The sequence below is a fragment of the Xyrauchen texanus genome, chromosome 31 (assembly GCF_025860055.1).
Source record: "Xyrauchen texanus isolate HMW12.3.18 chromosome 31, RBS_HiC_50CHRs, whole genome shotgun sequence".
NCBI lineage: Eukaryota > Metazoa > Chordata > Actinopteri > Cypriniformes > Catostomidae > Xyrauchen > Xyrauchen texanus.
The window spans coordinates 2303567-2315873 of NC_068306.1; the positions used below are offsets into that span (position 1 = coordinate 2303567).

The 12307-nt window shown below is 37.1% G+C and overlaps 4 protein-coding genes across 16 annotated transcripts in view; all 4 read right to left on the reverse strand.

The window, feature by feature from the left end:
• Positions 1 to 6768, reverse strand: part of LOC127624990 (zinc finger protein 501-like) — a 67455-nt gene extending 60687 nt beyond the window's left edge. Inside the window, exons 1-5 of one of the 2 annotated variants that reach the window (XM_052099997.1) lie at positions 6702 to 6741; positions 6449 to 6553; positions 5942 to 6209; positions 4634 to 4675; positions 2773 to 3966 (exon numbers count right to left, since the gene is read on the reverse strand). In XM_052099997.1, coding sequence (XP_051955957.1) covers positions 2773 to 3966; positions 4634 to 4675; positions 5942 to 6209; positions 6449 to 6463 — 1519 coding nt within the window. In that variant the 5' untranslated portion in view covers positions 6464 to 6553; positions 6702 to 6741. Of the gene's footprint in view, positions 1 to 2772; positions 3967 to 4633; positions 4676 to 5941; positions 6210 to 6448; positions 6554 to 6701 lie in introns of both variants that reach the window. The other variant, XM_052099998.1, reaches the window with a different exon arrangement.
• LOC127624950 (zinc finger protein 160-like) overlaps positions 1 to 12307 on the reverse strand; it is a 229712-nt gene that overhangs the window by 134683 nt on the left and 82722 nt on the right. The gene's annotated exons all lie outside the window — the stretch shown is intronic.
• LOC127625003 (zinc finger and SCAN domain-containing protein 2-like) overlaps positions 1 to 12307 on the reverse strand; it is a 138451-nt gene that overhangs the window by 43500 nt on the left and 82644 nt on the right. The window contains exon 1 of one of the 11 annotated variants that reach the window (XM_052100035.1): positions 6702 to 6713. The exons of the other annotated variants lie outside the window; for them this stretch is intronic. The gene's annotated coding sequence lies outside the window, so the exon portion shown is untranslated. Of the gene's footprint in view, positions 1 to 6701; positions 6714 to 12307 lie in introns of those variants that run through there. 11 annotated transcript variants of the gene reach the window in all.
• Positions 1 to 12307, reverse strand: part of LOC127625013 (zinc finger protein 239-like) — a 99311-nt gene that overhangs the window by 25099 nt on the left and 61905 nt on the right. The window lies entirely within an intron of this gene.

The following is a 12307-nucleotide window of genomic DNA, read 5'->3' on the forward strand; positions in this document are numbered from 1 at the left end:
AGAGAGAATGCAACAAATCAGAAAAATCTACAACAGGATTCATTATTATCACACTGAAATGTCATGACACAACTGGCTGTCAAACACATATTGAGCTACACATAACACATAATATAAAAATTATCTACACATAATTATTTTCTCAGGTACTTAATGAGTCTAAATTGATGCACAACTTAATAATAATTTCAGTAAATCACCCAAATGACAATATCCATATCACACTGTTCATGTGTTAAACTTGCTATAGTTTACTTCCACATTGTTTCTTCATCCAATAACAATGTCAGATGTAAATCAGGTCAGAAATAGCATGTATAATATGAATCTGTACACACATGTGGGATACTGATGATTCACTGTATAGTTTGGGTGGTGACAGATTTATCAGGTCAACAGAATATATTTGTGAACTGACATGTTTACAAGACCACACACATGGGGTGGCAGTGGCTCAGGTGGTAGAGCGGGTCGGCCACTAATCACAGGGTTGGTGGTTTGATTTCCGGCCCACATGACTCCACATGCTGAAGTGTCCTTGGGCAAGACACTGAACCCCAAGTTGCTCCCAATGGTAGACTAGCACCTTGCATAGCAGCTCTTCCGTCATTGGTGTGTGAATGTGTGACTTTTTTTACCATTTAGGAGACAGAGTGATTCTGACCACAGTTGTACACCTCTGGAAGGTGTAGTAGAAATCTCACTACACCTAGAAAATCTCTTGAAAACCTCTAGAGTTTATGTAGATGCCAAGAAAAAGTCTTCCTTTAAAATAAATAATCTCTATCACTTGCTCCATCAAAAATCCTCTTGTTCTGGACAAGTGTTAATGTCGAGCCCTGGTATAGTCAGTATTCAGTGATGCTAACTTTCATGTCATGTGAGCACTGCATTCGTTGCACTGCAGGATGGTCTCATCTTAAGACACGCACTAGGGCTGCACGATATATCGTTTCAGCATCGACATCGTGATGTGCGCATCCGCAATAGTCACATCGCAGAGTGCGCAATGTAGTAAGATATGTAGGCATATAGTCTACAATATTGTTTTCCCAATAGGAAAAGTAGAATTATATCTGTCTGATATTACGTAATTAATCCGATTTATGGGTTCATAGTTACACAGTTTATTATAATAAAAAATAAAAAAACGTTCATTGCTGCATGTTGTTGACATGCAGGCTCTGCTTGTGCTTGATGAAGTGATGAGTGAGGAACAGGCAAAGAGAAATGGGGGATTTGGTTGCAAAATGAAATGCATTGTCAGTTATGTGGAAATATTTTGTCTACAGACAGGATGATGTTGACCAAAAACAGGTACTTTGTCGAGAGTGTCTTGCAATTGTTGCCAAAACACGAGCAGTTTGTTTGATCATTTAAATCAGTGCCACAAATCTTTGTACATCGAGTGTAAAGCCAGATCTAAAGGCCGTCCAAAGCAAAAAACTATTTCAGATTCCTTTGCCAGTGTTACACCATACAAGAAAGTTTCCAAACGCCAGAGAAAAATCACAGATTCCGTAACATTTCACCTTACTTTTATTTTTATGCATTTGGCAGACGCTTTTATCCAAAGGGACTTACAGTGCACTTATTACAGGGACAATCCCTCCGAAGCAACCTGGAGTTAAGTGCCTTACTCAAGGACACAATGGTGGTAGCTGTGGGGATCGAACCAGCAACCTTCTGCTTACCAGTTATGTGCTTTAGCCCACTACGACACCACCACTCCACCTTGCGAAAGACACGGTACCAATTAACACGAGAAAAGAGGTTTCTAAAAACACTTGACAAGCGGTGTGTAATACAATCACGCAACTATTTTTTAAGTTATTTATTTTATAAACATTTTATTTGATGTTGTATTTTTGTAAATCACTCAGGGTTGGTGTATATCTGCACTGTTTTTCCCCAAAAGGTTTAAATTATATTAATTTCCATTATTAATATAATCCGTTCCAGATCATTCCGAGACCTTGGAAGGAAAGTTTTTGGATCTATGAAGTCAATCAGTTTTAATAAAAATCAGAAATCAAAAAAGAAAGATTAGTATTTACAGTTATATTATATTAATTTAAACCTTTAAATTAATTAGGTTCAATTAGGTTAAAATATATATAAATATATTTATAGTTTACATTTCTTAAAAAAAAAAAGAAGAGGTTTGTAATCTAATTTGTAATGTAATAAAATGTTGAATTACTTATTTTGTCATTCACATTAATGCCCTATTGTGATAATGAAACTTCCTTAGTGTAATGCTCTGTTTTAACCTGGTTGGAGTACAGAGATGTAATCTCCTGGATCCCTTCATCGTTCACAAATGAGCCCCATTTAGGGTAAGCAACATGCATTATTAATATCATAACAGGTTAGATCATTGACTTTAGGGTGAATTGATAGAGGAGTATTACATGAATACAATGGAACCATGATGAATTAAACAGTGTATTCATTATTATAATAAAATAATCTACCCAAAATAAGTCTAAAAGTTACAAGTTAGTTTCAGTTTCTTTTTTTAATTTAAATTTTCCATGAAGGTGCAGTTCCCTACAAAATCACCCCTATCATTCTAGAATAATTAATCCTTCTCAAATAGAGCTATTCAAGTCATCTGGCGAAGTCATCCTGTATTTTTTCATATCGCAGAAAAACAAAATATCGCAATGTCAGTTATTTCCAATATCGTGCAGCCCTAGGAGACACGGCTGCACATGCAATAGTTTGGTTAGGGGGCACATATGCTTTGTTCACACATTCACTATTTACTTGATATCATTGGACTTGAAGATGATTCTTGCTCACTGTGCCTATGCGGGCAAATCTTTTTTTCATGTTGCCATAAAGAACTTGCTGAGATGAAACTTTTCTCACATGAAGAGCAGTTGTATGGTTTCTCTCCAGTATGAATTCTCTCATGTGTTTTCAGGTTTACTGAATGATTGAAACTCTTTTCACAGTGTGAGCGCTTGTATGGTTTCTCTCCAGTGTGAATTATTTGGTGCTGATTCAAGCTGCCGGCTGTAATAAAGAACTTCCCACATTCAAAGCACATATGAGCCGCCACACCAGTATGTAATTTCTGGTGCTCTCTCTGATAGGACATGCGTGTAAAACTCTTTCCACAAAATGAACACTTGTAAGGTTTCTCATTTATGTGAGTTTTCAGGTGTATTTTTAGGTATTGTGGCAGAACAAATGTTTTCCCACACTTATCACATTCAAATGGTCTTTCTCTAGAGTGGCAGCAAAGATGACTCTTGAGATCGGCTGGATATGCAAAACTCTTTCCACACTGATGGCACGTGTAAGGCTTCTCTCCAGTATGAACTCTCATGTGTGTATTAAGAAGGCAGTTACGTGCAAAACTCTTTCCACACTGATGGCACGTGTAAGGCTTCTCTCCACTATGAACTCTCATGTGTCTATTAAGATTGCTTTTACATGTGAAACTCTTTCCACACTGAGAGCATGTGTAAGGTTTTTCTCCACTATGAACTCTCACGTGTCTATTAAGATCACTTTTAAATTTGAAACTCTTTCCACACTGATGGCATGTGTAAGGTTTCTCTCCAGTATGAACTCTCATGTGTGTATTAAGATTGCTTTTCCATGTGAAACTCTTTCCACACTGATGGCACGTGTAAGGTCTCTCTCCAGTATGAACTCTCATGTGTCTATCGAGATCTCTTTTACTTGTGGAACTCTTTCCACACTGATGGCAGGTGCAAGGCTTCTCTCCACTATGAACTCTCATGTGTCTATTAAGGTCACTTTTAAATTTGAAACTCTTTCCACACTGAGAGCAGTTGAGAGATTTCTTGGCTGCTCTTCTGGGATTTTTTTGAGAGAAATTATTTTTATTCTTCAGGCGACTCAAAGATATTTCTCCTGTTATGAAATCAAGTTGTTCATCCTCCACTTCATTCAGTTCTTCACATTCCTCTTTCACTTCCATCAGCTCTACAATGAACACAGTAAATTGATGACAAAATCAAATTAAACCCCAATATAATGGCTGATCAAACTTTCAGTATTTTTTTTACTCTGCAAAAGGTAAATAATTATTCCATCAATTCTGATGAATAATTAATTTTATGAATATAGTAATTTATAGTGGTTGATAGAGGTGTAAAAATTCAAAATCTGACAAACAAATGTATTATCATTACTATATTATTACAAAATGTGATACAGATACAGTCTCAGATTACTCAAACCTTCACATGACAGATGTGGAGCATGTGAGATTGAAGGGGAAAAGTGCACTTTGAAATGAAGATGGTTGAATTGATGCTGCTGAATTTTGCTTTGTCATTTTTCTTTACTGTTTGAGCAGAACTGACCAAAATATTGCTTGTATTTCTCCATAAAATGTGTTATTTACTAGGAATGTGCACAACTACCATTTTTAACAGCTGATTAGCCGTAAATTTTCGCAAACTGTTAATAGGGATTAAAGAACATTTTTGCTATGTTTTGTCCACAAACACGGCTCAAAATAGCACCAAATCACCTGCATAGTGAGTAATGAGCTGAAATTGCACAAAATGCAAATCTTCAAATGATGAAACCGTACATTAAAGTCAAACAAATATAATCAAACTGTCATCGCATGTGCGCACAGTACCTTTACTTGGTGTCGAAACATGCTGCGATCCTGTGCGAGACACTGAAAGAAAAAAACATTGAGATTCAGCGCAACAGTCAAAGATGTCCGTCCATGTGAACAGCCCACCTTATACTTGAAAAACTGTCCCAAACTCGGTCTCCTTTAATATTGAAAACCCATTTATCCCTAATCCAGCATGAACCTAATACAGCATTTACCCCTAATACAGCATTTACCCCTAATACAGCATTTACCCCTAATCCAGCATGAACCTAATACAGCATTTACCCCTAGTCCAGCATGAACCTAATACAGCATTTACACCTAATCCAGCATGAACCTAATACAGCATTTACCCCTAATACAGCATTTACCCCTAATCCAGCATGAACCTAATACAGCATTTACCCCTAATACAGCATTTACCCCTAATCCAGCATGAACCTAATACAGCATTTACCCCTAGTCCAGCATGAACCTAATACAGCATTTACACCTAATCCAGCATGAACCTAATACAGCATTTACCCCTAATCCAGCATGAATGGGGGCAGTGGTGGCTCAGTGGCTGAGGCTCAGGGTTACTGACCAGAAGGTCGGGGGTTCAAGCCCCAGCACCACCAAGATGCCACCATTGTGTCCTTGAGCAAGACACTTAACTCCAGGTTGCTCCGGGGGGATTGTCCCTGTAATAAGTGCACTGTAAGTCGCTTTGGATAAAAGCGTCTGCCAAATGCATAAATGTAAATGTAAATGAACCTAATACAGCATGAACCTAATACAGCATTTACCCCTAATACAGCATGAACCTAATACAGCATTTACCCCTAATCCAGCATGAACCTAATACAGCATTTACCCCTAATCCAGCATGAACCTAATACAGCATTTACCCCTAATACAGGATGAACCAGCATTAACGGTTAAGTAAGAAGGGTAGATTATTTTTGATGCATCTATGTTTGCCCAGAGTCATTATATTGAATTACACACCATAAATTACATACGTGACAGAGCATCCATGTAGATCAAATGATGGAGAAAAGATCACATTTGTGCTACAAAACAAGCTCAGATGGGACTTGTTATAGATTTTTTTTCAGCCTATGTGAAGTGCAATTCAACCCTTTCGCTACAATCAAACCTGTTTGATTACACCAGGCCATGTATTCTGACGTCACACAAATAATATACAAACTAGTCATTCCACTCGAGCCTTCTCCCATTCCATCAATCACAACCACTTCCGGGTTTGGGAACGTGGAAGGGCTAGTTTCTTAGAACCTTTAATGCTTCAAAGTGTAAAACAACATTAAAGAAACATACCTGAAGGAATAAAATCATCTTTGTCACTCTGTTGATCCTTTGATGTGGTTTCTCCTCTCATCTTCATCAGGTTCCTGCAGTCCAGCAGCTTCACTGAACACATCTTCACTGGTGTCTGCAATATCTGCTGTTCATCATCATAATTTCTCTGTTCTTCTGCTGTGTTTTCTTCTTTTATCTCCTGCTTCACTTCAATCTTCACTGGTGTCTGCAGCATCTGCTGTTCTCCAGCGTGAATCACATCCACCTGCTCTCTCATGATGAACATCTGAACACACAAACATCATCATTATAATGGACTGACACTCATCAAACTCTAAAAGACTGAACATTTAATGATTATACACAAGAACTGCTGTTAAACAAAACCACTGTTTCTGATATGGTACAATTGGTTAGCTACAGAACCACAGAAACTTCCTTAAGTGTGGTGTTATGCAACATTATGTAACTTGAGGAAACCAAAAAGCGTTTGTTTGTGCCCGTCTCTCCAATATATATTATCACCTTCATTGAACTCATTTACAGTCAGTCGCTGGATTGAAAGACTCATTTAAGCAGAATATTCTCACATTTCTGTTTGTTTCTCCTGAAAGTGATTTTTTAAAGCGTCTGTAACAAAACAAAGTGACATGCGTCGATAAAAACATATTTTACAGTCATTAAAACGCAAGAGAGAAAAACAACAAATACAGCAACAAAATATAAGTCACATTAAATATGAATCTCTCAAATGATGTGAAACGCATTAAACACGTACCGAACTGAGCGCTCAAACTGCAGCTGTATCTGAATTCTTCTTCTTCTGTTGTTGTTGTTTGATGGCGGTCCAGCGAGGAGGAGCTACAACTTAAAGCACGTACAGTAAGCGCACGGTACCGCTTGTAAAGATGGCGGACAGTCACAAACAAGTGTAAAATCTTCTTAGACCTATCTCGACATGAATGTTAATGTTTGCTATTTTTGAGTCGATTAATATTTAATTCGTGCATAGGTTAACATTAGCGTCACAAATCAGAGAACCTAAATACATATCATTTGTGGTTCAGCGAAGCATTTTAAGATTTGTCTCAGCTAATGTTAACACTGCTATAATAGATTAATTTCATAAGATTTGCATTAACATGTGGACACCACATGTTCTCTGTTGCTGATGCCAAAACACTAATGCATACATTCATGACCTCAAGACTAGATTATTGTTATACATTACTGGAAGGATGTCCAGCAAGTTCAAAACATTTCACCAACTTCAATTGGTTAAAAAAAACAGCAGCAAGAGTGCTAACGAGAACCAAGAAATATCATATTAGCCCCAATTTATCATCATTACATTGGCTACCTGTTCAATTTCGTATTAATTTTAAAATTATGTTAACTACATACAAAGCTTTGAAAGGTCTAGCTCTACAGTACTTAAGTGACCTTCTACCACACTATCATCCATCACGTTCATTACGAATGCAAAATTCTGGCTTGTTAATAGTTCCTAGAATATCAAAATCCACAAAAGGAGATATATTTCATACTTGGCTCCTAAACTATGGAATAGTCTCCCTGACATTTACATTGTCCAAAGCGACTTACAGTGCACTTATTACAGGGACAATCCCCCCCAGAGCAACCTGGATTAAGTGTCTTGCTCAAGGACACAATGGTGGTGACTGTGGGGATCGAACCAGCGACCTTCTGATTACCAGTTATGTGATTTAGTCCACTACGCTACCACCACTCCAGACACTGTTCGAGATGCCTTCTGGCTGGCGCTACAGAGCACTGAGCACAAGAACCGTCAAGCACATGAATGTACTGATGTAACCTCTGTCTAACACTGATGGAGTAAACGAGACATTGTGTCGATGTAGTGACACTAGGGGTCACACTTGGGAGCCCCAAACACCTCTGATGTTTGAGAAAAATCCAATGGGAATTAGCGAGCTGAATTTGCATGCCACTCCCAGGGACATACGGGTACAAATGGAGCTGACTCGTGACCACTCATTCATGTTTTGTGCTGAGGAGCTGAGACAGGGTCCCAGACATTTCAACGGATAGTACAGTGTTGTGGCAAGATGGACACACCAGCTTGTTCCCTCCATCTGTTCATTAACAGATAGGGAATGTCTCGGTTACTGTCGTAACCTCTGTTCCCTATCTGTCACTCACTCAATGTGGGGTCCCTATACAAAATGCCAAAACTAGCTGAACTGTGTTACAAGGACTGCTGATGCAAGCAAGCCATTGCATGCGTAAATAGCAGGTGCACTGTTAGCTCTTTTTGAGACATTGATCATACATTCAACCAATGGGCTTGCTTCCCCACCTGTCTCTACTTGCCACTATTATTTATCAGACCATCTGACTTGTTTTTTAAATGTGGACCTCAACACTTATCTTCTATTTTTTTTTAAATAGCTTTGTACATTTTCATAATAAAAGAGTTTAAATCTAAACATACTAAAATATATTGGCTGTGTTTAAGGAATGTTTTTCTCCACAGTGTATTGTTCTAAACATAACATTGCTGAGTGTACATTTAACCTTGCTGAGCCCAAGTCAAAAACAACATGTGTATTTTCCATAGCTACATAGTCACACATACAAGTTTCTGGCCTACACAATGACCAAACATATTCTATATTTGTACCTTTATTTCTATATCTGATATTAAAAATATACTATAACAGTTACATTCAAAAAGTATTTTGATTAATGAAGAGATTACTTTGCATTATATTGTCATTTGTTTCATTTAATATTTGGTCCTTTCAGATGAAAAACATTCTACATATAAATGATGTGATCCAAAGTGCATTTAAACAGCGGTGAAACACTTTCTTATGATGTGTTACATTCATACGAGCAGACAGAGAAGTACGTTTGAAGTTTGGCGCAGAAAAAATAGAAATAATAAAAGCTTTACGCTAAACTAAAATGCTATTTCTAGCCATTTTACATGCACGTTACCAGACATAATCATATTTTTTTATCAAGAAAATTCACGTTAGATTATAATTTTTTTTTTCTAGTAAGACCTTTGATGGAATATGATTTTTTCCCTATCAGTTTGATTTATCTTGTTTTAGAAGCACTGCATAATAATAATAATTCAAAATATTTTCAAGACAATTAGAAAATAGGATTAAATGTATAAAGAAATTTTATTTTTCATTAATCAAGAGAGATAAAATCAACTAATCAGAAAAAATAAAAATAGTTTGGTTAGGAGGAACATATGCTTTGTTCACACATTCACCATTTACTTGATATCATTGGACCAGAAGATGATTCTCGCTTGCTGTGACTATGTGGGCAATTCCTTTTTTCATGTTTCCGTAACGAACTTGATGACATGAAACTTTTCTCACATGAAGAGCACTTGTATGGTTTCTCTCCAGTATGAATTCTCTCATGTGCTTTCATTTTTTGTGACATAGTGAAACTCTTTCCACAGTGTGAGCACTTGTATGGTTTCTCTCCAGTATGAATTATTTGGTGCTCCTTCAAGTTGCCGGCTGTAGTAAAGGTCTTTCCACATTCAAATCACATATGAACCCCCACACCGGTATGTTTTTTCTGGTGCTCTTTAAAATAGTACAGTTGTGCAAAACTCTTTCCACAAAATGAACACTTGTAAGGTTTCTCATTTGTGTGAGTTTTCAGATGTTTTTTTTAGGTACTGTGCCAGAACAAATGCTTTCCCACACTTATCACATTCAAATGTTTTCTCTCCAGTATGAATATGTTCATGTGTTTTCAGGTGTTCTGACTGTGTGAAACTCTTTCCACACTGATGGCACGTGTAAGGCTTCTCTCCAGTATGAACTCTCATGTGTTTATTAAGATGACTTTTACACATGAAACTTTTTCCACACTGAGAGCAGGTGAAAGATTCCTTGGCTGCTCTTCTTTGAGGATTTTTTTGTGAGAAATTATTTTTAATCTTTGGGCCACTCAAAGATATTTCTCCAGTTGTGAAATCATGACTTTTCTCCTCCAGTTCATTCAGTTCTTCACGTTCCTCTTTCACTTCCATCAGCTCTACAATGAACACAGTAAATTGATGACAAAATCAAATTAAACCCCAATATAATGGCTGATCAAACCTCCAGTATTTGTTTATTTTTACTCTGCAAAAGGTAAATAATTATTCCATCAATTCTGATTAATAACTTAATTTTATGATTATAGTCACTTATAGTGGTTGATAGAGGTGTAAAAATCCAAAATCCGACAAACAAATGTATTATAATTATTACAGAATGTGATACAGATACGGTCTCAGATTACTCAAGCCTTCACATGACAGAGGTGGAGCATGTGAGATTTAAGGGGAAAAGTGCACTTTGAAATTAAGAAAGATGGTTGGATGGATGCTGATGAGTTCTGCTTTCTGTGTCATTATTCATTACTGTTTGAGCAGAATGGACCAAAATATTGCTTCTATTTCTCCATAAAATGTGTTATTTTTGCACAGTTAATGTTTTTAACAGTTGATTAACCACAAAGTTTCACAAGCTGTTAATTGTTTTTTTATTCAGGATGCAGGATTAAAGAAATCTTTTGCTATGTTTTGTCCTCAAACACAGCTCAAAAAAGCACCAAATCATGTGCACAGTGAGCTAAAAATAGCACAATATGCAAACCTTCAAATGATGAAATCTTACATTAAAGTCAAACAAATATAATCAAACTCTACCTGCCTGTGTGCACTCTGCCTGGGCAAGTTCACATTTCTGTGAGGCAACAAAGCCTCTTTTGAGTGCTTTGATTTTGAAATGGTTTAACAAAACATTTTTACAGTACCTTTACTTGGTGTCAAAAAATGCTGCGATCCTGTGCGAGATGACAGAAAAAACATTGAGATTCAGTGCAACAGTCAAAGATGTTCGTCCAGCACGTGCTGTTAGTTTTAGGGTTAAAGTCCTTGAAGTCTTCCCAAATTAACTGAGGAAACACACATGGATGCATTGTCCTTTGATTTTGGCAGATGAAGACTTTTGTTAGTTGACTTTAGTCAGTGAGGAGTATCACAGTCCGTCTGGAAGCTTATGGCAGGTAATTTTGGTGAACTCCATTCTGAGACCATGATTCAGACAGTGGCTCATGAAGAATCCCATTTCTTTGAATTTGCATCAGTTCATCCACTGTGATGTCTGTCTTAGTAGACTGAAGTCTGTAGTCTAGTCTAGACTTGAACAGAGAGTGTGTCTGAGTTTTGAACACTGCTAGGAAGATTATTCCAAAGTTTAGGAGCCAAATATGAAAATAGTCTCCCTCGTTTTGTGGATTTTGATATTCTCTGTATTGTTAACACACCAGAGTTTTGCGATCATAGTGCGATTGAATATAGCCTGATAGAAGGTCACTTAAGTACTTTGGAGCTAGGCCATTCAAAGCTTTGTATGCAATTAACAGAATTTTAAAATGAATGTGAAAATTAACAGGATTTGTAACGCCAATTAAATGGGGCTATATGATCATATTTCTTGGATCTAGTTAGCACTCTCACTGCTGCATTTTGAACCAACTGAAAGTTTATTTATTAAACCTGCTGGACATCCACCTAGTACCACCTTCTGTTTTATACACTAGAAGGAAATTTCTAGCCATCCACTCTTTGATATAATTTATACACATGATGAAATTTCGTCGGGTTTCGAAGAAATATAAAAGTTAGGTCTAGTCATCATAACAGTGAAAACTAATTCTATTGTTCCTGATAATGTCTCCTACGGTGAGCATATATAAGGAGAGGCCCTAAAACTGATCCCTGTGGCACTCCATACTTTAATTTGATCAGACAATTCATCATTTACACAGAAAAAGTGGAAGAGGTCGGAAAGATATTATAAATATTAAATATAAACAAATATAAAATATCTGATTACATTGTTAATGTGAAACATCTTTACATTAGCTTGTTCCACGAGACAGGCGTGTGCTGCATGCTGTTAGCCAGAGGGGAACTGGCCCCCAGAGAGAGCCTGTGTCTTATGGAGTTTCGTGTTCCTTGCCAAATTTGCCTTCTGCTTCCTCGCTAGGTTTCCAAATACAAATATTTTGTCATTATTTATTTTTATACAAATTTCACAATCGTATTTAAGGAAAGATGCAACTGTACAAGTGTGTTCAGGTAGTACAGCACAGAAGACAATTCTGCCTCCTGAATCAATCATTGATCTGTACAAAGACATTCCTCTATATGAAGCATGGACATGGTTAGACAAAGTAGCCACCGTGGATTCATCCGGCTGCTGGACCAAAGGGGGAATTTATGTCGCTCCCGAATCACTGCTGCCATATTTGGCTCAACAAATACACAATTTGGGTCAAAGTGGTCCAGCAACAATGAATAACAGGTTC